The sequence below is a fragment of the Chlamydotis macqueenii genome, chromosome 2 (genome assembly GCF_036417535.1).
Source record: "Chlamydotis macqueenii isolate bChlMac1 chromosome 2, bChlMac1.mat, whole genome shotgun sequence".
Lineage (NCBI taxonomy): Eukaryota > Metazoa > Chordata > Aves > Otidiformes > Otididae > Chlamydotis > Chlamydotis macqueenii.
In genome coordinates this window covers 72,951,981-72,978,612 of record NC_141557.1, presented here as the reverse complement: position 1 = coordinate 72,978,612, position 26,632 = coordinate 72,951,981, and the positions used below count along the sequence as shown (strand labels likewise).

Genomic DNA, 26,632 nt, shown 5'->3' with positions numbered 1-26,632 from the left:
GGTTTTTGTGTAAGACTAGAGGAGAAACAAATATGCTACTTTTCAAGACATTTAAAGTAAATGTAAAACATTAAATATTTGTACCTGCACTGATTAAAAAAAAAAAATCAAAAAGCAAGACACTAAAAATTACAAGAAAGTTGCTTTAGAAGTTTGCTTTAGCTGCAACATAATTAGCCTTTGGAGGTACACAAAGTGCTAGATTTAATGCTGACAGATGACAAAAAAAAATATGTAGTAACATACCAGATAATCACACATAGACCACTAAATGGCAGTAATGGCAAACTAATGTTTTGCTGTTTCTGGAATAAATCATAGCCCTACAGGCTCTGTCCACAACAAATAAATAAGAAATATAGAACTTTTTATTAACAGTTTAAATCTCTCTATGCAACATTAACAGCTTTATCTGTCTATGAACTAAAATGAGCACACAGCCTGACTGTTTCTTGTGATCTTTGTGTGCTTCTGCCTTGAAGCACTTAAATCTCAAAGCCTGGTTCTCCAATCAGGGCAGCATAAGTGAAGACTAATTTTAAAATCTACTTCAGAAAAGGACTGGCTGTAAAACAGCCTGCAGACACTTGAAATAAAGTTAAGCAAAATATTCTGAAAGAAGAACTTTCCACCAGGAAAAAAGGTAATTCCATCAAAAAAAACCCCCAAACAAAACACCAAGTACACACCCTCGCAAAACACCCCTACAAACCCCATCCCGAAGAACCAAACATAACTTAACTCTTTAATGCTTTGTAAAAGCACGTTTACTTCAACAAAGTTTAGAATCAAAAGCCAAGAAGTCTAAAAATTTTGGCTTGTTTCAGTAGGGCAAAAGCATGTTGTCTCAGCTTTCTTTGGGCAGATTGCAATATACGTTAAGTATTTCTACTATTTTTAAAAGGTTAGCAATTTATGTATCAATGTTCCATTTCTATTTTAGTAAAAAACCAAAAACCTCAACTTGTCCCATGCTAACTTACAGACAGATATCATGTTAGAATATCATACAGGATAGATAAATTAATTATCTCTTTTTCAATACTAAGTTTCTTTGTTTAGTCTGTCCTGGAGTCACAGAACATGACGCTCACTTTCATATCCTATCGCCAAGAGTGTTTTTAAAGTCACATTTACAGGAAGAAGGAAATGAGAGTGCAGAAAGACTAGTGGTTTCTTTTCGTTTGTTTTTTTTTTCCTCCCTCCATTTTTTCCAGCCATGTTTGGAACTAATTGAATGCTGCTGTTCCCAAAATGATCCACATATCTGGCACGATTTTTTTTTTGTCAGTCTAGGCAGTGACTATTCTGAAATGGATTCAACATTTAAAAACGGAGATTTGGGTTTACAGGATGTTTGACAATCAGGACATAGCTATGGTCACACAACATTTTAAATATTGTAAATAGACTATAAGAATCTCTTTTATACACAATTAAATAGTGACCGTATTTTTGTGACCCTAAATGAATGATAGTTGAGGATGGACAGCTGGGGATAGGGGAACAGCACAGCAGCCAGTCTGAAGGCATGTATGTACATATATTCATGGTTAAGGGTGTTTGGGATTTAGCAGATCACAAGTTCTCTTCCTTATTAAGGATGCAAAGTGGACAAGTTAGAGGAGGAGAAAACAATTAGGTGAATTAAAAAAAAAATCTAGCTAGGGAAAAGTGGAACAATCTTTCAGTAGGTCCAGACTCAGATCTACTTTTCTTTGCTGTTTGTTTATATCCAGTTTTAGTTCTCTGCAACAAAATGTTTGGGCAAAATACATCATCTATCCAATTCAAATACTCCATCTTTCCTTCTTCTTTTCCTCCTTACCTACTGGTTTGTAATAGGAGATTTTGCAATTTAACTGTTTATTGAAGTCTGGTTATAAAAGAAGGCCTCGTTTCTTTAGTTCTCCCCTGCTGCTTGTAACTCAGTTCTCTGCAGGATACTGATGACTCGCTCCTTTCTCTGTCTTCTGATCTCAGAGGATACTTCCTATACATCAGTGATGATCACCAGTTCTCAACATGCTAAGGCTACGTTGACTGCTACTATTTCGCTATTAAAATAACAAAGGATGAAAATGCAAAGGAAAAATTAAACCATTTCACTTCACTCATCTTGGGCAGGACCTCATTCTTCAGAAGGACATGTGAAGAGGAGGAGCAGAGCTCTTTGACCCCAAGTAGATCACATAAAGAGTGCAGAGGGGACAACTCGCCACCTGTCAGCCCGCACAACGGCACTGCCATTGCTGGGACCACACTGTGATGCCACGCCATAATCCCAAGGACTGAGGAGCAGGACAGGCTGCTGTAGCCTACTATGGGGAGGACTTACTCCCTCCATCTGCTGCTCCCTTGTTGTGACACTGAATCCCTCTTACTCCCTCACTGAGCAAATCCATGCCTCATTTTAGCATCCTTGCTGAAACCACACAAGACTTTGCCAACACCACACAAGGCAGGCAGACAGCCCGAAACCTGACCTACAAATTACTGGTGTCGAACCTGCACTTGTTTCAATCTAAGCAGAAAAAGAAGACTAGGAAAGGCAATCAAAACCCCCTCTGTATTCCTCCTCATCTAGTCGCTGCAACAAAGCTAAATTATTTCCTTCGCAAAGCTTCCTCCCTTCATAGACATACACCTTGTGGGCAATTAGCTGCCACTGCCTCACTGTTACAAATTACCTTTGTTGTACCAGTACCCATGGAAGAGTGATGAGGGCCTGGCAACCTCCTCCAGCTAGGTAAAAAGCCAGGTCCCACCAGCGAGAGAGAGGCAAGAGGAGTCACAACGTGGCAGAGTAGGCAGAGTCCACGGCAAACACCTGCGCACTCCTGCAAGATCATTCACTTGGTACTTTGCAAGCTGTACACTCTGAAAAAAGAAACGAACTCTGGGCATCGCTGCCTGAACCCGAAACATCCAGGCTGACAATCATTTCATATTTATTCCTTTGCCTTGGACATCTTTTTGTTCCCATTCAGTCATTCTGGATATCCTGCAAGCTTGTAATTTATCCTGTTCACATAAATATCTCTTACTCTGATAAACATTCAAACATAAGGCTTTTAATTAAGATTTTAAAAGTCAGTTGCACTGAAAGTGCTTTTTCACTGTTCACCAAAGTCTGCAAAGCCTGTTAAAGACAGGGACCCTCATTACAGTGTACTTCTGTCACTTGCGTAAGGACTTTTATAGAGTTAAAAATGCCAACTTTTTGTAAAATGCTGGCTGCTCACTTTCTAACTTCTAAAGCAACTTCACAGTTTCTTCATTAAGACTAAACAGAAGCCAAAACATCTCTTTGCATAGGAAACATCAGACATACTGAGCAAAAGAAAGGGATGGATATACCTGAACTCCATCTTCCATTTACTTAATAAAGGTTTTAAGTGTTAGTAGATCCTGGGGAAATAAAGCACAGAGAAAAACAGTTAAAAATCCTATTAGGATTAAAAGCAGTGGGTGGTGCTAGAAACACATGGGTTTAAAACTCCTGACAGAACTGGAAAATGCTCATTTCACATTATTGTAACTAGCTTTAGAGAGACAAGTAAGGAAAAGAACAGGAAGCCTTGTCACACAGAAGCAAGCAGTACATTAAAGTGTCACTCGCATGAATCCTGGAACATAAGTTTAATAGAAGATGTAGATATCTTCTGTATATTTTGTGTAATACTTCAGATAACGCATACAACATCTCCTCTTTGCCATGATCACTGTCTCAAGGTGCTGTGATCTTTTGTTCTGTTTTTTCCACAGGTTCCTCATGCAGAACAGCGAGCAGCACAGTAACCACCCCTTGCCATTTCATACAGACCCGGCATTACAGCATCAGAAAGTGGCAATATTTCTGCTCATGTTCTTTCCATTTTAAGAGAAAATTAAACAAAATACTGTTTTGCTACTGTAGAAAAAGTTGTATGGGTTGGGTTTTTTGTTTGTTTGGGTTGGTTTTTTTTTTAGTTAGAATACAAAGGAATTAATTCCCACAAACCTCAAGGCACCATGTGTTTGGTTATAATCTAAAACAAGCTTCTAATTACGTGCCTCTCCGGCGTCCCCACAAAGAGAAGACAGTACATGTCGCCTAGATCAGCCCCTGCTCACTGTTTCTGAGGCACCAGCCAGAACCTCAACTGTTCTACAATGTTCAGGAGTCCAAAACTTATCCTGGTCTGCTCCTGCACCAGCAACCACTGCTCTGAGAGGCTGCTGCGAAGTCAACCAGCAGAGCAACCTCCTGGCTCCCTGTCCTCCTGCTGTTGGGACACACAGAGCCACTGTGGAGAAACCACAAGCCCTCCCTGGCAAGGTGACTGGGGTAGTCCTTGTCTGCCAGTGCCCAGCCATGGAATATTCCCACTCCAAGAAGAGTCTCAGGCTTCACTCTCCCTCTTCCAGTAGCACTTCTCCCATTTTGGTCCTCCCTCAAAATTATCCTGATTTTTCTCCATGGATGAGAAATAAAGGGATCTGGAGGAGGAACAGCAACCTTTGATCATTAGTTCAGCTTCATCAAGGGATGCAGGAGCAGAGCTCGTGGGAAAGGTTGCCACCACTGTCAATTGCAGCAACTGTTAGGAAATAAGGCATGTGAAAGGAATAGAAACCAGTGTTTAAACTGTAACTGTGAGAAGAATAACTGGACCATCTGGAAAGAGATATTCAACCCGAGACATCAGTTTCTCTTATTTTTCCCCTCTAGACTTCATATTAGAATCTCTAAAAAGATTTTAAAAGGAAAAAGAAAGGTTAATATATCCCAGTAATGACAAGCAAAGCATTAGCAGTACCAGCACTTCATAGCTTTCTCTGTAACTAGGAAAATAATGTTACTGTTTTCCATATTCACTTGCAGTATTTTCTGCATGCAACAAATTTAAAGTTGTACTTCCCTTTATTTTGCTGAGTAAGATGAAACTACTGTCCATGCTGTTAACATGGAAATCAGTACAAATTTTATCCTGCAGGTTGCTCAAATCACCATTCATCATGTCATTGGTTATACATTACTGAATCCAAACAGATATTTACTTACACAATAACATAACATAAGGATTCGTAAGTTTTCACATAGCCAGGGCATTTACACAGCAATGTCAGAGCTTTCCCCGTATAGCTGAAGGTGGACAGGGCTAATGTAAAATTTCTGCCATACTTCTCAGTCCTCCAGTTATTCTCTCCATAAAAGCTATCTAGAGCTGAGCTGGAAAAGAAGAAGCACCTGCCAGCATTAACTCAAACTGAGCAGCCTGTGGCATGGCTGGAGCAATCATTCCTCCTTTGCTACTGGAGGACAAAAAGGAGTGGTATGTGGGGATAGTTAATTAATACAAAAGTTCTGGGTAAAAGTTCTTCTGGCTGTAGAAGCAAAGCAATCCTCTCCTTCTTTATGTCATCCTGTTACAGGCTTCTCCCAAAGAACTTCAGATCATTTGACTACACACACAGTTTCTTGTCGTATACCCTATATACCCTTTTCAGGTTGTTTCCTTTTTTCTTTTTTTTTTTTTCCCCTGTAGAATTATTTTGTTTCCCATGAGTGTCTATCAAATGAATATGATGTCTGCTACAATATCTCATCAGACCTTTAGGTGGAAAGCAGTATCACTGTAAGTTATACAGACAGACTTTCTTAAAATACGAGTTCTGTAGTAGGCAGTGACAATGTCATACTAAAGAAACCTCAGCTTGACAGTTTTTACACTAATAAAGTCAAATTACTTCAGCTGTTAATTTCTAGTCCTGCCCTTTCAAGTTTCTTCTCTTATACTGGGAAATGTGGAGTACGTGAACATCTTCCTGCAACTTCTGTCATCTTGAGAAAGCCTACATCTGCTTCCACAGCCATCCCATGTGGAAACTTCCACTTCCCCTCATTTGTACACACCCCTTTCAAGATCCTCTGCCATTAGTTAAAACTAAAAAAAAAATTCAGAACACGGGCAGATGAAATTCAGTCTTCATTCAGAAGATGGATAAGTTGTGACTGCCTCTAACAGTTTTTGTCTGTCCAAATTTCAGTAACCAGTATATTTTCTAATAACTACAAAAGAAGGAAACAGTTAAACAATTAAATTGCTCCTTCGAGTTAAACCTCAAAACCCACACTTCTCATGACAGTAACTTTTACACCTTACAATCAACAAGTCAACCAATTTGCAGTAACTACTGCATGCAAAGCAGTCTGTACTTTCCCCACGTAAGTTCACAGGCTCACTCTGTCGAGTCCTGCCTGGCTACGGCTTGCTAACACGCACCATGGCAGTCGATTAGCAGCAACCCAAGTTAGCAGGTCGCAGTAGGTTAACACCAGCTTAGCAGAGCTCCTTTATTTCTTTGTGCAGCAAGAACTAACGCACAGGTCTGTTTGGTAAAGCAATGCTACTGTTCACCAGGCTCCTGCAAAGACTTATCATAACAAGCACGTCACCTCTTAGACCAAAAACCAGTAGCCTAAGTCAGTCTTATCAGCACCAAGGTTATTCTCTACAAATCAATGCACTTGGTTCACTTGGGGAAATACAGAGTTTTATTAATTATGGTGATAACATGGAGGTGTCGATGACTCAGTTGACAGAATTCCAGTTTTCCTAAAAAACATAAGAAAATAATTATTCCTCCCTGTTGCGCTAGCACAGTCCCTGGCAGTACCCCATCATATTGTAGCTATAGTATGGAGTAACTAAAATGTATTGCTCTCAGGTAACAGGAACGCTTCTAGTGTTCTGATATTTCCAATACATCTAGCTAGCAGAAAAGATCAGTGCAAATATTCCATAACCAATTCACTTACTGCTGCTTTAATATACAGAAAGAAATTAAAGTCAAATTATTTCCTCCTTTACATTAGAACATTTTAATAGTTGTTCTAAATACAAGTTTGGTGTACAAATCCTTACCAGCTTTTACTATTTTACACTCCTACGCTGTTTTGACATACAAAAACTAGAAGATAATGATGTGTCTGTTGGCAAATTGAAGAGCTGAATCATGTTGTTTGGTGTAAGTGGCTCAGCTGTGCTTGATAGTTTTTTTTTTTTTTTTTAAATACTAAAGAATAGCTAAGAATCAAAGATCTAGATTAGCATTCACTGAGATCTGAAATGGGCTGCTCTTTGTACTCCACAGAGGCACAGTTAATACTCTCTCACCACAGCTGCTGGAAGGGAAAATGGGATAATCTCCTGAAATCTCTGGAAGAGCTCTCTTTCCAGCAGACTTAAGTTAACTGTACATGGTAAATGACTAAAGCATGAGAGAATTTCCTGTACATCCTCAGTCCACATAAGACATCTACAGAAGCAAGAAGATTTATATCAGATATCCTCTGAAATGCATTTGAAAGTTATAAACATGAATGTTAGCAGAGAAATATAAAGCTGTGATATTCATACATGTGACATTTGCTGATCATCACTCAAAGATCATTGTAGTAACCGGAGAGCAACAAACTCACATAGGTTCTTTATGCATCCTTATCCAAGGTGACTTTAACACAACAGTTATGAACAAATAATCAAAATAATTTTGCTGCTAATAGAGAATGGAAGAAGCCATTTTTGTTTGGCTTCTGAGGACAAACTCTGCTGACTGTATGGACAGCACGAAAGCGTACACTTTGATGTTAATGGCTTTTGAGCCAAAGTAGGTATGTTTCTGATCAGGATACAACCAGCTGCTGGAGCCCTCATCTGCATTAGAAAACCCACCGACACTCCTGCTAGTTCAGCTGAGCCAACAAATGAAGACAAACAATTTGTCCGAAGCTTTCTCTCCTGATTCTGTGACACCTAGCTACAATGAGGATTAATACAAAGAACAATGAACAAGCTATATGACAAAAACAAAGCAGTATTTCTCAATGGCCAAATCCAGAATTCTTTCAGCTAATTTAGAAATAAACAAATTAGGTCTAATAAAAAAAAAATCACAAAGTAACACATTGCTCTTGGTTTTGGCACTACTTCCAGCACTCACAACCAGATACACTTGCAGGTGTCCTGTAAAGACCTGGGCCAATTTACCTAATCAAGATCTGATGATGACTTGGGCTTAGAGCTGAAGTTCTTGCACACATGCAAGACTTGCAAGTACATTTCTGTCACAGCGGAATTTACAGCTGCTCTATGAACAACGGTGTTATTGAAAAGTTTTATCAATTGGAAATGGATAACTTTCTCTTTAGATACCCTCTGTAACATACATTGCTCTTAGTTTTATCAGAGAAAATCGAGCTTCTGGATGTGACACACTACTAAGTCTTGCGTTCAAAATAAAGCACTGTTTGTCAGTTTTAGAAACTAAAATTATACACAATTCAGGGGACTTCAAGTCATATCTTACTAAAACACTGTAAAAAGCTTAAATAATAAATTTAGAAGGCTGCACCTACAGCAGCAGCTCCCAAGACACGAGATCAGAGACTCACGTTGGATCAAGGCAGTTATTAGTGGGGATGCCACATGTGCAGAGTCATATTGGCTTCTGCTATCATTGTAGAGATTATGACAAACTCTTGGTCTGGGAAAGTGGCTGACAAACCAAATAACTTGGAAGTTCTTCCCCAGAATAAAAGTATGTTTCATCTGGCATCTTACTGGCAATTAAGAAAAACAATACAGAAGCAACCAGGAAGATCCTTTTGTCTCAGGAACAGGCTTGCTATATTGACAGATTTGAAGCAGTAAGCATTTTACAAGCACATTTATCATGGTATAAAATGATAGCATATTTGAAATAAAAGCTTTACACGGTTTTAATGGTTGACTTCTACAGATCAAATTATTCAAGAATTATTGTGCATTCTACGAGTCACATATATCATATTTTCAGAATAAATATTATCAGAGCACCTTACTAGAAAAACAGCAGCCACTTTTCTGGAAGGCCAAAGAGTCAGTAAAGAATCCATACAACATGATTAATCTAATCCTCAAGAAATAATTTTTATTTTCAGTTAAGCATGGAATCTCCTCTACTCAGCACTGGGGAGGCCACATTGTGTCCAGTCCTGAGCTCCCCAGTATGAGAGATACAGACATACTGAAAGGAGTCCAGCAAAGGACCATGAAGATGATTAAAGGACTGGAGCATCTCACATATGAAGAGGAGGAGAGAGCTGGGACTGTTCAGCCTACAGAAGAGCAGGCTCAGGGGAATCTTATTAACGTATAGAAACATCCAAAGGGAGGGTGTAAAGAGGATGGAGCCAGGCTCTTTTCAGTGGTGCCCAGTGACTGGACAATAGGCAGTGGACACAAACTGAAACACGGGAGGTTACTCCTGAACACTTCTTAATGTGAAGGTGACCGAGCACTAGCACAGGCTGCCCAAGGAGGTGGTAGAGTGTCCATTCTTGGAGATATTAAAGAGCTGTCCAGACATGGTCCTGGACAACCAGCTCTAGGTGGCTCTGCTTTAGCAGAGGGGTTTGGCCAGATGACTTCCAGAGGTCCCTTCCAACCTCAGCTAGTCTGAGATTCTGTAAGAAACAAACACATTTAACCTACTAGCTGTACTGAAGCAGTACACAAGCGGCCCACTAACTTTAACAGTTCATCTCTAGACCAGACTTCGAAGCTGTAGCTCTTCTTGCCTTTATGTAAAAGCCTGCCTGTTTCAGCAGAGGAATCGGAATGAGCTGTTCTAGGACACTCAGAAAATAGGAAGACTACATTTGTTATTAAACTGTGACTGTTTAAATTCTCAGCTGGCAGGCTCACTCTATAAGTCAATCAACACTCAAGGACAAAAACCAGTACTGAGATGAATGCACACATCCAGTCTTTGTAGCCAGGAAGTCCAATCATAGAGATCAATCTGCAGGATCATGACAGAAGAAAAAAAAAAAAAAAAAAAATCCTCCAAACTACTGACTGCCTAAATTAGTAAAGATCTTTCACAGAGCAAAATACGCTATGACCTCCTTGAAATCTTAACACTTGCTAAAAGCAAAATGCCCCCCTCTGCCATTGCTCAGGCAATCAGAGACCAGGCTGGGACAAAGGGCAGGTGTGCATGCCCTCTGCCACAACGAAAGAGGCTCATCTGCAAGCTACCCCAGCTACAGACAAAATATGTCAAATACCAAGAATTACATCGGGGTCAGGGCCTACAAGGGACAACTCTTGTGTGTCTTCCTTCTCCAACCTAACCTTACTTTTGGCAGAGCAATAATATTATGCAAGGGCATGGGGTGAGAATAGAAAATAAAAGAAAAAAAAGCAAGGGGGAAGGGAAAGAAGAGGAAAAAACACCTCCTTCTGGGGAGTCAGATGTTTTGAGGGTGGACTTAAAATTTATTTGGTTTTAAACATTACTTTGCATTACCATGGTCAAAAAGCTACCATGAACTATGTGGTCAAACAGCACTGATGGCAAAGTTGTGTTTACTTGTTTCTAAAACACCATAGTGATAATTTCCTTTTAATTTTAGATTAAAATAGACTTCATTCACTGATTAGATCACAGAAGTTTCCACTTGGAGTACTCCACATTATCAGAAAAAAAAATGTAGCTTTTATACAAAGAGCAAACCCACCACATAATAAAACATCACACAAGTTTTCTCTGGATTTCAGTAAAAATTAAATATGTCTACCTGCTATCTAGTGCTGTTATCTTTTCTGTAGGTATTTAGGTCAACATAAAAAGTCAGTAGCTTATGAACAAAATAATGAAGTTATTAGGTCACTGACAATGTTTACGGTCTCCTTTCCATGGCTGGCTAACCTGCACTACTTAACACTGCTCATATTAAAAGCACTAGCTGATAAAATACCATTTGACAATTGTAAGAGTGACTTTTTTCTTTAATATCATCACTTTCAGTGATAAAAGATAATTGCCAGGGTAATTTAAAAACCAGGATGTTGGCATTTTATCAAACTGTTACAAGTTAGTCACTGCCAGACCTCTTGACAAACAAATAGCACCACTTATTCAGTGACTTGAAGCTGACTGAGTTTTGATGGAAGAAAGAAGCTTTAAACAGAACCCATTTCAAGAGAGCTTTTGCTTCTCTTTTCTGGTGGAGCATCTACTACTGAATTACTTGGCAATGGTTTCTGTTTCTCTGTGAAATAAAGGATGGTTTAACAAGACTTTTAAAATCTTAGCTCATAGTTTTTGCTGGATTTACTGATTACAGTCTAAATTTTATTATAATGAACTTCAATGGAACCGAAAAAAAGGTTAACTGTAATCAGTGGGCTCATCACAACAGAACGGCTCGATCATTTACTACATCAGAATGATGAAGAAACACCCAGTCTGAACTGAATATCAATATATAATAGTTTTAGGCAGATTATTTCACATTGATCAACATTTAAGTTACTCTTTTAAAATAGAACAGTCAGGAAATAGGAAAAAAAAAATCACAAATATTCTTATTCTGAATATAACAATGAAGTGGAAAAAAGAAGACTGACATAACCGATTTAATCCTCGGAACGCGCTCGCTCTAAGCAAGATAACTATCAGTGAGACCCCTGGGGTCTGCTGTGGCATTACTATAAAGGGAGGTTACTTGTAAACCAGGTTCATTACAGTGAATTAAGTCTGCATATCAAGCCCAGGTACAACATCAAGTTTTGCACTATGAATTCTGAAATCTTGACATTCAACTGTTTTTCATATTTTCGTACATGCAATGTTCCAAAAATTTTCTCAGAAATAAAGAGAACAACTTCCATCCTAATAAGGACTTCTACGTAAAGACAGAATCATAGAATAGTCTGGGTTGGAAGGGACTTTTAAAGGTCATCTAGTCCAAACCTGCAAGGAAATGGACGGATGGATGAAGGATAGCTTGCTTGCTCTCTTCACTAAATTGCAGTTGTAGACAAAACGTAATTTGCACAGTGAGAGAAGTACAAGGGAAGAAATAAGTAGCTTCTTAGAATGGTACTATTCAAAGACAGTATCTTCTACCTTAGCAAAAGCTCAAAATTAATTCCTAACACCATATTAAATTTTTTAAAACCCCAAACATTTGAAAATGTATTTAATTCTCCTCAAGAAACTCATAACTAACTTCTGATGGGGAGAGAAATCTTAAAAAGTAAGGGCAGAAAGAAACTGTGGTTCCTTACGTTAAGCGGGAGCTATTTGGGAGTCCACTGTGGAGAGAACGGCCGTTCAAGCCCAGCAAAATTCAACAACAAAAAGTGCAGTTAACCACTGCCTTATTTGCATTCACATTATCAGATTCTTTTGAACTCAGCAGTAAAGCTGCTACGGAACCTTAACTACTGACTTAACTACTGAACCATCGCTGACTTAAGCAAAGCTGACAAGGTCACACTGACTTCAATGATCAGCTGCTTCAAAGCAAACTAAGTAGAACAGAAAGCCGTCTTCCAAGTCAATCCATCATCAAGACTTCCGGACACCCTGGCTTGATATTAGCTGTGAACTGTGAAATCCAGCTCAATCACATAAAGTTAGTGAGCTTGCTGCTCCGCATTTCATTTTGTTGATTTTAACTGCTGTGTGTATTTCTGTTCAAAACAGTTTAAGAGAGAGTGCTTAAATAAGGACGTAAGTTTATTAAGATGCTCTTCCGGACAACTGTTCAATCATTTCAGCACTACCTCTTTTGTCTTCTAAGTTGTATTGGTAAACCAGTATGCGCAAATAAGATGTAGTAACTCATGCAAATAACATTAGTATTTGCAGAAAAAGCCTTCCATTAAGAGATTTAATTGTTCATTTTCCATTGACTAATTAGGCTCAGTTTTCAAAAGATAGTGGATGAGTTTACTCTAATGGCTATGTTTCAGAAACCCAACCCTTAAAGAAAAAGAGAAATTCAAGATTTATCGGTGGTACGCAGAACCTTTCTGAAAGACTCTGAAAGTGACCTTGCTGTCACAATGCTAGGGGAAGCTGATTTTACCAGTATTTTGCAAAAAGATACTGCAAAAGTCAAATTGGGCAAGGTTTCAACAAAGGAAATAAGTTGATTTTAATATTTTTTTTAATATAGATAAAGAGAAAAGGGAGATATGATGAGCTCTCCGAACTTTTTTTTATTGACATGCACCAAGACAGAAAAGACTGAGCATTGGGGAGGGGAAAAAAAAAAAAAAAAAAGTTTAAAATCAAGGCAGTTACATGCTCTTCTTGCATTTCTGGTGGGCAGGCAAGGATCTGTGTTCCAGTTAGTCAAAGGCTGGGCAAGATAACTTGGCTCACAAGCATCAGCTCTCAAGCAGGAAGAGCAGAGTACCTGCAACCTACAGAATCCAGCATAAGCCAAGGAGAGCTGATAAACAGAAATACGTCACACACACATACACACAAAAAATGTTGGCTGGCTGATAAGGAATAAGAAACAGCTGAGCTAGTACAGCCTGAAACATAGCACCTAGAGGGATGACTTAAGAGACTCGGAAACCATAACACAAGAGCCCATGTAAGACAGCAACAGGGAGTAAAAAGTATATTCCACAGGGCATACTGGTGTCAGATCAGGGTATGTGTTTTGTGCTGTGGATAAAACACAACCCTGTACATGGACATATTCCCTACGCCAGCGTGCCAGGATGCATTTCCATCCAGTTGCTAGGGAGTAGGGAACTTGGTGGGCAGATGTTCAGGAGGCTGCAGGACGCCTGCTGCCTATGGCACACCCAGATCAAGAGGTGTCAGTGTGTAGTTGTTTATAGCATAGTCCAGTTGTTAGAGCGAAGTCTCAGTCATGGTCTCAGACTCTACTGCAAGCTAGGCAGAGAGCCCCCTATTCTTACTGTTTCCATGTTTTTATACCCATATTTTCTCTAACTACCACCAGGTGTCCTTGATTTTGCTTCTCTTAGAAAGTCCCTTATTTCTCAATCCCAGGGCTTCTGATATTCATCACCCCCAACAAAGAGGGAAACCATACCCAAGTGATGCAAGACCTAACATCTAGACAAAAGTTCCAGGCATAAAAACAACTTCTGCCAGCACCGGGTGTTTTGGTACAGACTCACAGAAGATTTAAGAGTGTTAGCAAACAGGGTTAAGAATATAGTCTGATATGTTACTTGAGAGCAACACTACAAATATATCTAGTCCTCCTCCTTGTAAAAGGGGATTGGGTTGGGGGTGACAGTGGACAGTAGGAAAGAGAAGGAAAGCAGCTGCTGCAATACCGAAATAGGGCCTAGCAGTGGGAAAGCCGGTGAGAAGCGTAGAGGCAATATTGCTCTTTTTGCTCAGCCAGCATGAGAATGTCAGAACAAAGCTACTAAAATTTTTTTGTCCGTATCCAATCACAACTATCTGTATAGGATTGACAGAAAGGACTAGACATTTCCCACTGCAAGGATACAAGGCAGACTCTCTCTGAGGCCGATTACCTCATCGTGGCCAAACGTGGAGAAAAGAAACAAGACAGGAGAAGGGATAACTTACTGGTTATCTCCAGGACGACAGTAGATTCAAAGAGGTTTTCCACAAGGTAAGGCTTACATGTGCTCTACATGTGCTGACATCTGCAATTACCCTCAATGCAGGAAACTTTACTACACATCTGTAGCAGTGAAAGACTTTGTTTACAACCTCCACACATATTAAAAACAAGCAAACAAAAACCCATGATACAGTCAATAGATCATTAACAGCAATAAAGTTTCAGGAAATGACCTGGAATACTGAGCCTCTTCTCAGTGAGAGGCCTCAGAGTACAGCCACTTGATGAAGCCAGAAATAATCTCTCAGCTGCAAGAGGTCAGCTCTTCCTCCACTTTCAGTGGAGGAGTTTTCTCACAACATGCAGGGTTCCAGAGCAAAGACAAACCCCCTGGGCCTTTTCCCAGGACCTTACATCTGACTGGCTTAGTGGGAGGGAAGGCAGAAAAGAGCTATAAGGTCTGCATTCAGAGACAGGAAAAGGAGGAGATTCAAGGGTTATAATCTCCTGCTTTGCTGTAAATGCATCAAAGGGCCCTTCATATAATGACCAAAGAAAGCAGCTGCATTAACAAGTAAAGGATAAGCAGTTCAGGGAGCAGGTTCAATTAATTCCTAGACAGAAGTAGAAAAGGGCTGAACAGACCGAATAAGGACTGTTGCATATTGTGCTGGGACTTAATAGCACCTGAGCTTCTGCTGTGTGGGTGGGCTGTAACCATGCAGATATCTTGCCACATGATGATGTGGGGATGCCAAGAAGAAATCTGGGACACTGCTCAAGAGCCAGGGTGGAAGTGACCTTGAAACCTTAAGACTGCTGCCTCCCAAGCTGAAGAGCAGTAGTAGTAAAGACAGATTTACTATAAGCAGGAAGTGTTCCAGGCAAAGACCAACAAGGCCACATAAGCAAGGACAAGCCAACAGCTTAAGAAAAAATTAACTGTTTTTCAATCCACTTTAAATAAAGACCAGCATTTAATAGTGCTCCTCTGAAAAAGGCTTTTCAGAGCTGCTGAGAAATAAGAAGAGTAGCTCATGGAAAGACTGTTCTTGGATAAGATCTGACCTTCTTTAAAGTTGCTGAGATAACTGTTCCAAGGAACACACTAGGAAGTTAGGGTGTTACTGTTACTGCCTTCATATGGACCAGAAGAGCACTGTTGTGAGCTCCATTCCGCTGCTTTGTGCCGCAGAGCTGTCTTGGCGCATATGAGTTAGATCCCTTCTAAATTACATAAAATGGGGAGCTGTCCTCCAGCCGATGACAGAATCATAGTATAACCAGCCTAAAGGAAACCTCCAAAACAAGGATAGTGTAAATGCAGGTTTCCTGGCAGCAAACATTCTGCTCCCAGTGGTCTGACCCGCCACAAACGCAGATACAGCCCCATAGCAGCAGAGTTGTGAGGCCTCCGATCTCAAATAGCTGCATGCAAAGACTGTTGAATGGCTAGAGCCCCAACAAGACTTTTCCGAATGTGCACTTGTGTCAGCATCCCCCCTCCTCAGTCAAATTCAAACCTGGAAAAATTACACATGGTGACAGGGCAGGACAAGAAGTGGGCACGTGGGAGAAGAGCCGATGGAATTCACAACTCCATGTCTGAAAGGATTAGGAATGTCCTGCTCAGAAAAAAGAAAACAAAACGACAGAGTATGAAGAATTCTTGCATTTTGCCCTTGTATTTGTGTAAGTCTTCCTCTCCTAGTGCTCCAAGGACATGCCTCTTCTTCTTCTTGAGTTTAGACTGTGAAAAAAAGCTTCCTAAATTAATTGGTGCAGCAAGGCTGGCAGTGTCTTTGATATAATTCTGCTACTATACTGCTGATACAGGAAATAAGGCCCACCTGTCTAGTATTCCATCATTGGGAAAATTGCACCATTTTCCTGTATTTATTCACCATTTTCTGATTATATACTAAAAACATTAACTAATTTTTAATATTGACTTATGATCTTATTTCACATACAGAATCTTGCTATTTCAAATACAGTTGACTTCACTAGCCTAGTGAAGGAGGCCAGTCTTATGTATCTTCCAATTTAGAATTGCTTTCCCTCCCTCTCATTGTAACAGCTTAGCTATTCATGTTATTTATCTCTAGAAACCTTGCTTGAAGAGTTATTTTTTTTAAATGACGGCAGAGGTCATGCTGATCACACAATTCATATTTTCTTTGTTTCTCCCTATACCTTACGATGTTCATGCACATACTTCAAATAATTTCTCACAAAGCTTTTGGAGAAAAATATTACAGTTTAATGCATAAATGACTACATTTTTCTGGTCAAGATGCATTCATGCCTAACGGAGATACTTGAATACCTGAGTAAAAGCATTTAACTTATGAAAGTGTGCATTATAACAGTCGAATTTGCATGTTGTTAACAATCAGGGAATCACAGGTCTTTAATCTATTGGTATGATGATGCCTGCTTCAATATTCTACTTAGGAACTTGCTTACTGAGTATACCTAACACGCTGCATGCTTCCTTCTCTTTAACTATGTATTTACTAAGCTATTTTTGATGGAAAAAGGAAACTCTGCAAATTGACATCTTTTGTGATTCTTATTTATACACAAGCAATTTTACCACAAGAAAACACAGAATCATGCATTCTTCTTGGTATTTCAGTACAGTTTCAGATGCCTTACCCCCGGCCTAACCAAGGACTTATTTGGCTGTTAAACATTTACCTCAGGAGACAGAAATATGAGAGTACTGATCCTGTTCGAGGAAGGTAACAAATGCAGGTTTCCCACTCGCACAGTGCATTCACTCACTTTAAAAGCAGACAGTATGGCTGGAAGGGTCCCTCTCCAAAGGGAGAGTGCTCTCCCCCGTTTTAGGACGAAAGCAGCCTCTCTCTCCATCAACCACGTACCTGGGCACCTGGTTTCCACGCCAGGCCCCGGCAGGAGGGAGATGGGGCTGCCCAGGCCTAAGGCAACAGCCGGCCCTCCCGCCGCCCCACGGCACTTTTACACCCCCGGCTTCCCCCAACCCCTGTGAGGGGAGCGGAGCGGCGGGAAGGAGGAGGCCGCCGCCCAGGGCCCGCTGCCGCTCACTCACCCCGGGAGCGCGGCGGGGAGAGCAGCGGCTCACGGAGCGGGCCCGGGTCCCGGTTCTGGTCTTGGTCCCTTCTCGGGGCAGGACGACACCAGGGCCCCCGGCCGCAGCGACGGTGCAAGGGAAGATCGGGGCTCACCTTCTTGTTTCGCGGAGCGGCGGCCAGCGCAACCTCCGGGCTAAGGTCAGGACCGCAGCGGCCGCCATGACAGGGGGGCGGGAGGAGGAGGAGACGGCAAACCCCGCCCGAGAGTCGTGGGTTTGGCTCAGCCCCCTAAAAGTGCCTTGTAGGGTACAGCACGTTATTAATTACAGCTATTAGTAGCATTGTTCTTCTATTTTTGCATGCTAGGTAGCTCTTGAAAAATGCTTGCGTCGTCGTTTTTCCGCAGGAATCACTTGGCGGGCTGCTGTACCTCAGCAGGGCTGGCGCCGTGCAAAGGTGGAACAAACCCTACCGTCTGCTCTGCCTGACCTAAAAGATATTACTATTTATTGCTATGCTTTTGCTCTTTCAGTTTCTGAGGTTATATTTAATTTTCCTTGCCGATGTTATCTGCTCTGTGAAAGATGTTCTGGTGTTCAGTCAGGTGCTGAGAAGACCTTCATGATTCACATACTCAGCTTTGTCAGTCTCCTTTCAAAACAGAACCAATAAAATCACCTATTAGTCCTGTTGTTTTTTTTCTTTTTCCTCCCCCTAGAAGTAAATGCATTTAAGACTTTGAGCTCTCCCTCAAGGATAAATGTTTCAAAGCCATTAATGAACTTGGGCTCTCCTTTCTTAAATGTTTGATTACAGTTTTCCAAAATTGTACATAACAGTTGGAGACTAGCAATTAGGATGGCACCTTTTTTTTCCCTCATACTGCTAAGGTCGTGATGTGTGACACTGGTCAAATCACATGTAGCTGACTTTTTCTGACATAGCCTTGGATTTCAAGTACAGGTGTTCTTTGCACTTGGTACACCTTGATTCTTACTTAGATTACAGATCCAAAAGCCTAGCATTTCTCAATTTCAGACACAACCTGTACAGGTTTGTACCTTTAGCTGACCTACTTAAAATATTTATTTGCGGTTCAGCCTCTCAGTGGCAAATTCCTTCTCTGCTACACAGGGCTGTGACATGAAATTAATTCACATTTGTAGAAGACTTTGAAAGCACCCTCCCAAAGGTATTGTAGTAAATGCTATTGTTGATCTATATCCTTACTTAACCCTAATCAAGCAAAACTCATGGCTTTTAAGTGTGTACCTTGTTAGAGACAGTATTTTGAATGCATAAAACTGAACTATGGCTAAATTGTGCTCTGAGATACAGGAATGAGGCTTTCTGTGAATAAGAAAGAGGAAAATTTGGTTTTAAAATGCTAGCATTTGCTTTATCAAATAATGGCACTTTTTTACTGAAAGCTTGTGCACACAACAGTTTCAGTCTTGTATTTTGAAAAGGCTAGAAAAATCATTACAGAAATGTAATATAATGAACATCAGTTGAAAGTTTACTGTAGTAGTATTGATAGCACTAATGTAATGAATCTAGAGAGGACTTCCTAGATAACTCATTTGGTAAGTTGCTTCAGATTTATTGTTTGACAAACAAGTCCCTAATGACAGTGCCCTCTCTAGCATCTTATTGTTAATGGTAAGATGAAGGGTTTTTCCTGGCTGCATTTTTATCCTTGTGTAAAAGTCTCATATTCCTCTTTACTTCAAAAGAGTAGAGCGTCACGTTTTCTGCTACGGTCTAAATGCTACATGAGAAGGAAAAAAACCCTGCACTTTTCCTGAAGTCTCTTTGCCTTTAAATTATTACCCTCTTATAAGAGCCTTTTATATATTTGCTTAGTTGAATATAGCTAACAGTAATGAAAGAGACCCATTTCAATTCCAAGGCAAAATAGTCTCTTGCAGTATGTTTTCTATTGCCTCTGTGCAGGTGAATACAAAGCACAGCAGCTGTGCTTTATTTGGGAGCTTCCTTTTCACCCAATACCATTTGCAGAGAGCTTTTGGTGCTGATATTTAAATATCTGATATTAAATATCTTAGATTGTATTTTTCTTAATTTCTTTCTATTAAATGTATGTCAGTTTAAATAGGCCTGCCTTTTTGATAAAGTCACACTGGATCTTCTGAGAATGAATTAACATTTTCTAATTTTTACCTGAAGACAGCAAAAAGGCATCTCTGGGTTCAGTGAAGGAGAGATTGTATGCTGTAGGAATTAAATACAGACACCAGCAGTATTCAGTGCTCACCAGAGAGAGGCATAGAGGAATAATAACTGCAGTGACTTCTTTTTCTTGTCACCTCTCTAAGATAGATATCACAATCCACGTATTGTGTCTACAAGAGTGCAATTTGCTGTATGTGCCTGTCTCTAGAAACCTAGACCTCCAAATGTCCTCCTTCCTTTTTTTCTTCTCTCTTTTTTCTTCTCTTCTCTTCCTTTCAACTACTTGGCTACTAATATTCATCTGGCTGCTCAGGTGAGCTAAAATATTTAAAAAGCATGTTGCGAATAGCATGTCACATAAACATCTTTCTATTCTATTGGTGGTGTTGGCTTTTCCTTACATATGTGATATTACTTATTTTCTTAGCATGCTTTTAACCATTTCTTCTTTGCAATGTGTTCTTACTTGTGGAAGTGGGATTTGGGGGAACAAAGTCTCATGTCTCACAGGATGATATTTAAATGTGGCTTAATGTTACGCACTTTTGTTCTGGCCCTTTGTATATGTGCGTAAGTGCATTTTGCCTTATATGTCCTGTCATAATGACTATAAGCTATGTATATGCTAGAGAAACTATTGTGCCCTTATTACTAAACATAAAATCACGCAGTGAGTTTTCAGACCACTGAGTCCTGATGTTTTGGCTGCAGAATGAGTGGTTTGGCTGTTGTGATCTGTATCTATGTGCTATGTGTTTCAGCGTAATGCAGGTTCTTTGACATGCTGATACAAGCCTCAACAAAAAGTGGTTTGCCTAACTTCACAGTTGAAGGGAGGAATGGTGCTGACATCATGGGAGCTGATTGTGATACTTCAAGGTGATCACGGCATCTTCAGTTTCTTCAGGATTGTAAAATATTCTACAATCTGATCAGCACAATCATATTTATTTTTTTTCTGGTAATGATAATTCTTGTATCTTTGCAGTAATTTCTGCAGTCTTTATGTAAAGTGTTTGACAGTTTTTCCCGTAGGTTTTCTGAAATATGTTTTCTCTAATGTCACTGAACTGAACTCAGTATTAAGGAGTTGAATATTTTTCATTCTTTACCATGACAAGGCAGCTGTTCTATCTTTAATAGAAATTGTTTACCCAGGAAGCAGATGTGTTGGGTACTTTATTATTCAGAATTTGATTTCCATGGCAGAGTTTTGCATTATCACTACAGGGAACTTTACTACATATTTAACAGAAAGTTATCTTGCTGATTTGTTCACCTTCCTCTTGAAAATCAGTCCAGTAATCCCACAGGGCTTACATGTGTGATGATATTATAATTTTTTTTTGCATTGATGATGACAAGCCATTTCGGACATGTGGGAGAGGGAGTTTCATAGTTTTGCTGCTACAGTGTAGGAAACAACAGTGTTAGCAAAGGACATTAATCCCTGATGTCTTTGTAAGCCTGGTTTTGGAAACCCCTGGTTATGTGGGCTACATTCTTATCTCAGCATGAAAGGTATGCTCAATTCCTGACACCCAAGAAGAAATTAGACTTGGAGCCTTTTACTTAAGCAGAGATTTTTATTGACAGAGAAATACAAAACATGTGTTCTACTCCACTTTTCTTGGCTGGACTGCTGGTTCATTCCCAGGCAATCAGAAATTCTGGAGGAATTGCCTTTTTGCCACAGGTTCCGTAGTTGAGATCTAAAATACCAAATTCTTAGTCCACAATTCTCATTAATCACCTCCACTGACCAACTGGTGTATGGCTTGAGCTGTCTCTGTCTTCTCACACTCTGTAATAATGTTCATTCAAAAGCATCATTTCTGCTCCAAATCATTGCTGTTCTTTTACCATCAATGCAAATTAATTTACCCCATCTAGCTGCAGAATATTCTTATCTAATAAAAACATAATCTTTTCTATCTTGAATTATGTATCTTTCCAAAACTCTCAGCATTCAGTAAAGCTGGACAACATATATAATTTTTATTAAGATCATATGTCCTGGACTAGAAGTTTAGGCCTACCTCACTGAAATATTTTCACAAATGAGGGTCTGGAGGGCTAAGCCTCATGTCTGGAAAATACTGTAATTATTTAGGCACTTTCCTGCTATTGAAGGACTTGCCTCCAGTGTGTCACGAAGTTAGCTGTCAAGTTGTATTTTTATTGCTTAGTCCTCTCCATGTACTGTAGTGTCTCTTAGTATTTTCTCTTAGCGTTTCACTGTACAGTCTTTCTGTTCCCTTTACAATACAGCTACAGGAGCTGCTGTACGGGGTCTGGTACAATTTTCCATAGATAGAACATGGGCAGATTTCTGTTTACTTTGCTCATTCACCATTTGCTTCCTGTATTCAGAAACAGAAGGCAGCTATATACTCTGTAGTAATAACAACTTTTGTGCTTCTTATCACAGCTGCTCTTACAAGTCACTGTTGCATGTTTAATTAAACTATTTGGTAATCTTATTTTGAGTTTTTGAAGCTTCTCTCTGTAACTAGTGTGTTGGTGTTCAGAAATTGCTACACCTTCTTCAGCAGGGTGGTCAGTGTATTGACTGAACATTTAAACTGCACAGGAATATTATTCTTAAGATACTTAACCAGAATAGAAACAAAAGTGCAATTACAAAGAATTTTTTTTTTGAGGAAATATCCAAAAGAACTTCAGAGATTTTTGTAGAGGTTTACCTGACAGCCAGCAAATCTATATATTTAGCTTTTGAAAGACTTATATGTTTTAAAATACGTTGTAGATTTGCAACCCCTACTAACAATCTGTGGAATGTGTACGTTCTCATCCTGCTACTATTATTTGTGAAAGGTTACATATCATATACTATTTGCCAGGACTGGCAAGATATCCACTTAAAAATTATTTGCAAAATGCAGGAAATGAAAAAGTACTGTTTGAATGCATCTAAAGTGGTATATTGGGTTGCATTGGGTTTTCGCACTAAGAGCACCTGGGAAAGAAATATTATTGACAGGAGTTCAATCAGGAGATGTGGTTACAGGAGTCTTATCTTACATATGAATCAACTAACAACAGAATTGTTGTTAATTAAAGGAATTGAAATCTTCCTAAGCTGGAGTCCTTTTTAGTTTCTTGAACCATTAAATGATGCAGGTATTGGCTGTGAGCTCGTTAGACTCTTTTGCCAAAGAACTGGCACTTCTAGTTTTTGTAGTTTCACTTTAAAAAACCCAGTAATTTGGGCCGTCATTTCATAGTTTGAACTTTAAGCCAGCATAAGCAAACAGTGCTACTGAAAGGAGCAGGCTTTCTATTTTCCTCAGTCCCTCCCAGTTCACTCCTATGCCTTCTTTTCTGCTGACACAGCTGTTTTCATGGCCAAGCATTGAACTGGTTCAGGGGACTGATCTGAGTTACAATCTCCCCTGATCCTTTTTGTCACACAACTGAATGCGTGCTCGTGTTGGTGCCAAGGAGGGAGATGTAAGGGAGCCTGACAGGCAGTAGGATTGCTTCTTTCAGCAGTAGTCCTTTGTCTTGGGCTGTTCATATTGCTAAAACGTTTTACTCTCATATCACAGAAGGTATCTCTAGAAACGGGTATAAATGGGACTGTTATCTTGCTCCTCTAAGGAAGTGAGTTATAAAGCAATACCAATGTCTGTCTATGAGCCTGTTAAAACCAAAGTTGATAGAGAGGTAGGGGAAGATAGTAAGTCTCTACATATTTTTTTGGCTGACAGAGGTAAATAAACTACTAATGGTCCCAGTAAGCAAAAGACTGCATCACAATCTTTACCCTCTATCATACAGTTGTCGTAGTAAACATTTTTCTCTGAATGTGGGATTCTCTGGGCCTTGATGTATTGTCCGTGGCAGCAATCTCTACCTCTGCTTGTTTGTGTTCACCTTTGCATAGCCCGTTGTGCTGTGCCTACATCAGTATTTGTATGGACATTCAGTGAAACAGATCAGAGAACTGATCCAGTTAAAAAATAACCCACCCAAGAACACCCATCAGCTGGACCAGTTTCCAATTTTTATTTACTCTCTTCACAAAAACAGTGGAGCTGACACAGCTCAGAGCATAGTCACTATTCCAGGTGGCATGATTGCTAAAACATTTATATGTCTAGTAAGACTTAGTTACTTCACTAGGTTAGCATATCTCACTTTCCATATGTTGACCACAGTCTAGCTGGGGTAGATCTCTGCCTGGCTTTATTAACATGAACGTTAGTGAGAAAGGTATAAACTACCTAATGACTCCTACCAAGCTGCTGAATTCAGGGCAGCATAAACTTAGGGCAGTTAAACCACTTGAGACTTGGGTTTACCAGTGTTGGACTGCACCTCCTACAACTCCAGCACTTCAGCAGTCCCAGTTTGCCCAGTAAGCATCCAGACTGCAGGAGGTACGTGCTGCTTTTTGGCTGCTCAGTGTATAATTTGCTTTGCAGGTTGCCTGTTGTGCAAGACTGGCTTACTTATCAAAGGCAGAGTTTTTTTTCAGGATGGTCTCAGTTAGATGACTAAGTAATTAAACATGTTTTTTGTCTGTTCCCAAAATACTCGGCACGTACTTAATATGTCCTTTTGCTAAGGGAGGATTTCTGATCCAATTTTCTTCATCTAGGGCAATTCTGTTCCAGTAAAGGCAAAATTCACCTCAAAACTTCCCTCATGGATCTCTTTAAGATAGTAATGTCCTTCTCATTTAAGGGAGGGCAGACCCCTTTTCATCTCTCCTTATATTAGCTTTTAGGAGGTCACAGATAATTACATTGTCTCCCAACAAAGTTTAATTGTTGGCATTCTTTCAAGCTGTAACTTTGCAGTTTAGCAAAACATGTCTGTGTTGCTTTGACCTTTAGTGTATGGCACTATATCCTTTTCTCCGCCCAGATCTGATGGATAATACATTCAGACAGTTAAACTTTAGTTTTTTTCACTGTAGATTTAAATAAACTATAAAATAATGTCACTTTGGTAAACAGGTTTCATACTGTGTTCTGATGATTATTCATTGATATCTATGTTGCACCTCCACAATCCTTAATCTCTCTGCTTTTGTCTAGACCAGGATATCACCAGGATATTCACCTTCCTTGATAGCATCTCTCCTGCTTTCTTGTAGAAATGTTTTTGGTTAAACTAGGTAGCCAAAGTAATCACAAACAACATCTGTGAAAAATAATTATTATTTATATGAGTTATTTTGGATTTTTTTCAGAAAGAATGTTTGTCAGAATGTTTTAGGCTCATCCACCGCAGTGCAGCTTACTGGAATCCAGCCAATTTGGTATTTATCACTTAGCAATGGCCTTGAATGGTAGGGAATTTCTGGTAAAGAAATTAATTTATTTTATTTTTAATTTTTTTTTTTTTTAACAAGGACTGACATTCCAGCTGGCATTTTCAGATGACAGTGCTCATACTTTTTTACTTCTTAGGATTTAGGTGATTTTTAATTACTTCTTTTTTTCTTCAAGTGCATGCTTAAATCATCCCTTCTGGTCTATACATATGGATGGTTTAGTTTGTGTTTAGCACAAAACAGCTCTGAATTTCTCAAGGGGATGATGCAGAGCGTTCATCTCTTTTGGAGGCTGTTAAGCCCAAGTTTTGTTTCTGCATTGTTTAACACTTCTCTTGTAGTAGCATGAGTCATAGGCCTGCTCCCGATAGTGGTAAGTTTTGTATCGACTCAAGACAAGAGTGTCAAAAGGAGTAAGGTTTACGTTGTCTTATAAGACTGTAAATCAAGAGACAACATACAGATATGATTGAGTGAGACACGACGTAGGAGTGACAACATTGGCCAAAGGAGCAGGCAATGGTCTCTGCCTGCAGATACTTCATATTTGTCGGGCACAAGCTAGAGTATTAAGATACTTATATTTTATAATTTTTGTAGCCTCGATATATTTTACATTAAGAACTGGATCAATTCTGAGGTGTACTGGTGATGATACTAGGAAATGTTAGTAAAACAATGGTTCTGAGGAAGTGGTGGTAGATATGCATGAACTGTCACAAATTTTTAACCAGATGGAAAAATACAAAACCCAACAAAATAAATTCTAGGACCTGATCTTCTAAAACATTCTCAGTGGAAAAGGATCTATAACCACAGTCACAGTGGCGAATAGGTTCAGCACGCGAGAGTGATGTATAGCTTGCTTTAATTTTTATTTAAGAGATCTATACTGCAAAAGGATTCAAGTGCCTCCTACTGTTGCCCAATGGCCTGGTTTTGACTGTAGCTGGTACGTTTTGGATTTTGGATGTGAAGAATGTTGATAAACACACTCACGTTATGAGTTGTTGCTAATGAGCCAGGGACACTGTCCGGCTTTCCAGATCTTGCCAATGGGCAGGTGCAGGAAGCTGACAGGGATATAGCCAGAATAATTGACTCAAATTGGCCAAAGAGAGTATTCCATGCCATGAATGCCATGCTCAGTGTAAGTGGGGGTTCCCCAGGGTGGAGAGGGGACATCTCCCTCTTGCTCTCTCCCTCTTGCTCCTTTGCTTGCTGCTCGGTTTCATTTCCATGATCGCTGCTCAAGACGGGCTGTATTGGTCATTGGGACATCGGGTGGTGAGAAATCATGCGTTGTTCATTTTGTGTATTTCAGTATCCTTATATCCTGTTATTACTGTAGTTTTCTTTTGCTATGCTAGCATCCCAACCCACGAGTTTTCCTTTCTTCCCAATTCTCTCCCCCATCCCACTGGGGAGGGGGAAGGTGAGCGAGAAACTGTGTGGTGACTCGGCCTAAACTGCAACACCCAACTTTTAATTTTCCATGCACTTGTACAAGAGAAAAGAGATGTCAGAAGGATGGCATTGAAATGTATCTGCTGTTTAGGGAGCTGCCTAAAGCATTAATTACTAAGTTAAGGGGAATGCTTTCAGTTTCCTTCCTCTAGAGCTGACACAGGGTTGCAGACAGGATCGCACTCC

General features: G+C 39.8%; 1 protein-coding gene across 4 annotated transcripts in view; it reads right to left on the bottom strand.

Annotated features, from left to right (window-relative positions):
• The window catches only part of ECI2 (enoyl-CoA delta isomerase 2), a 31,286-nt gene extending 13,584 nt beyond the window's left edge, over nt 1-17,702 (bottom strand). Inside the window, exon 1 of one of the 4 annotated variants that reach the window (XM_086741905.1) lies at nt 17,629-17,702. In XM_086741905.1, the coding sequence (XP_086598031.1) occupies nt 17,629-17,696 (68 nt within the window). In that variant the 5' untranslated portion in view covers nt 17,697-17,702. Of the gene's footprint in view, nt 1-2,690; nt 2,709-3,360; nt 3,379-17,492 lie in introns of those variants that run through there. The other 3 variants (XM_086741906.1, XM_010124037.2, XM_086741907.1) reach the window with 3 other exon arrangements.
• Between the last annotated feature and the right edge of the window lie 8,930 nt (nt 17,703-26,632).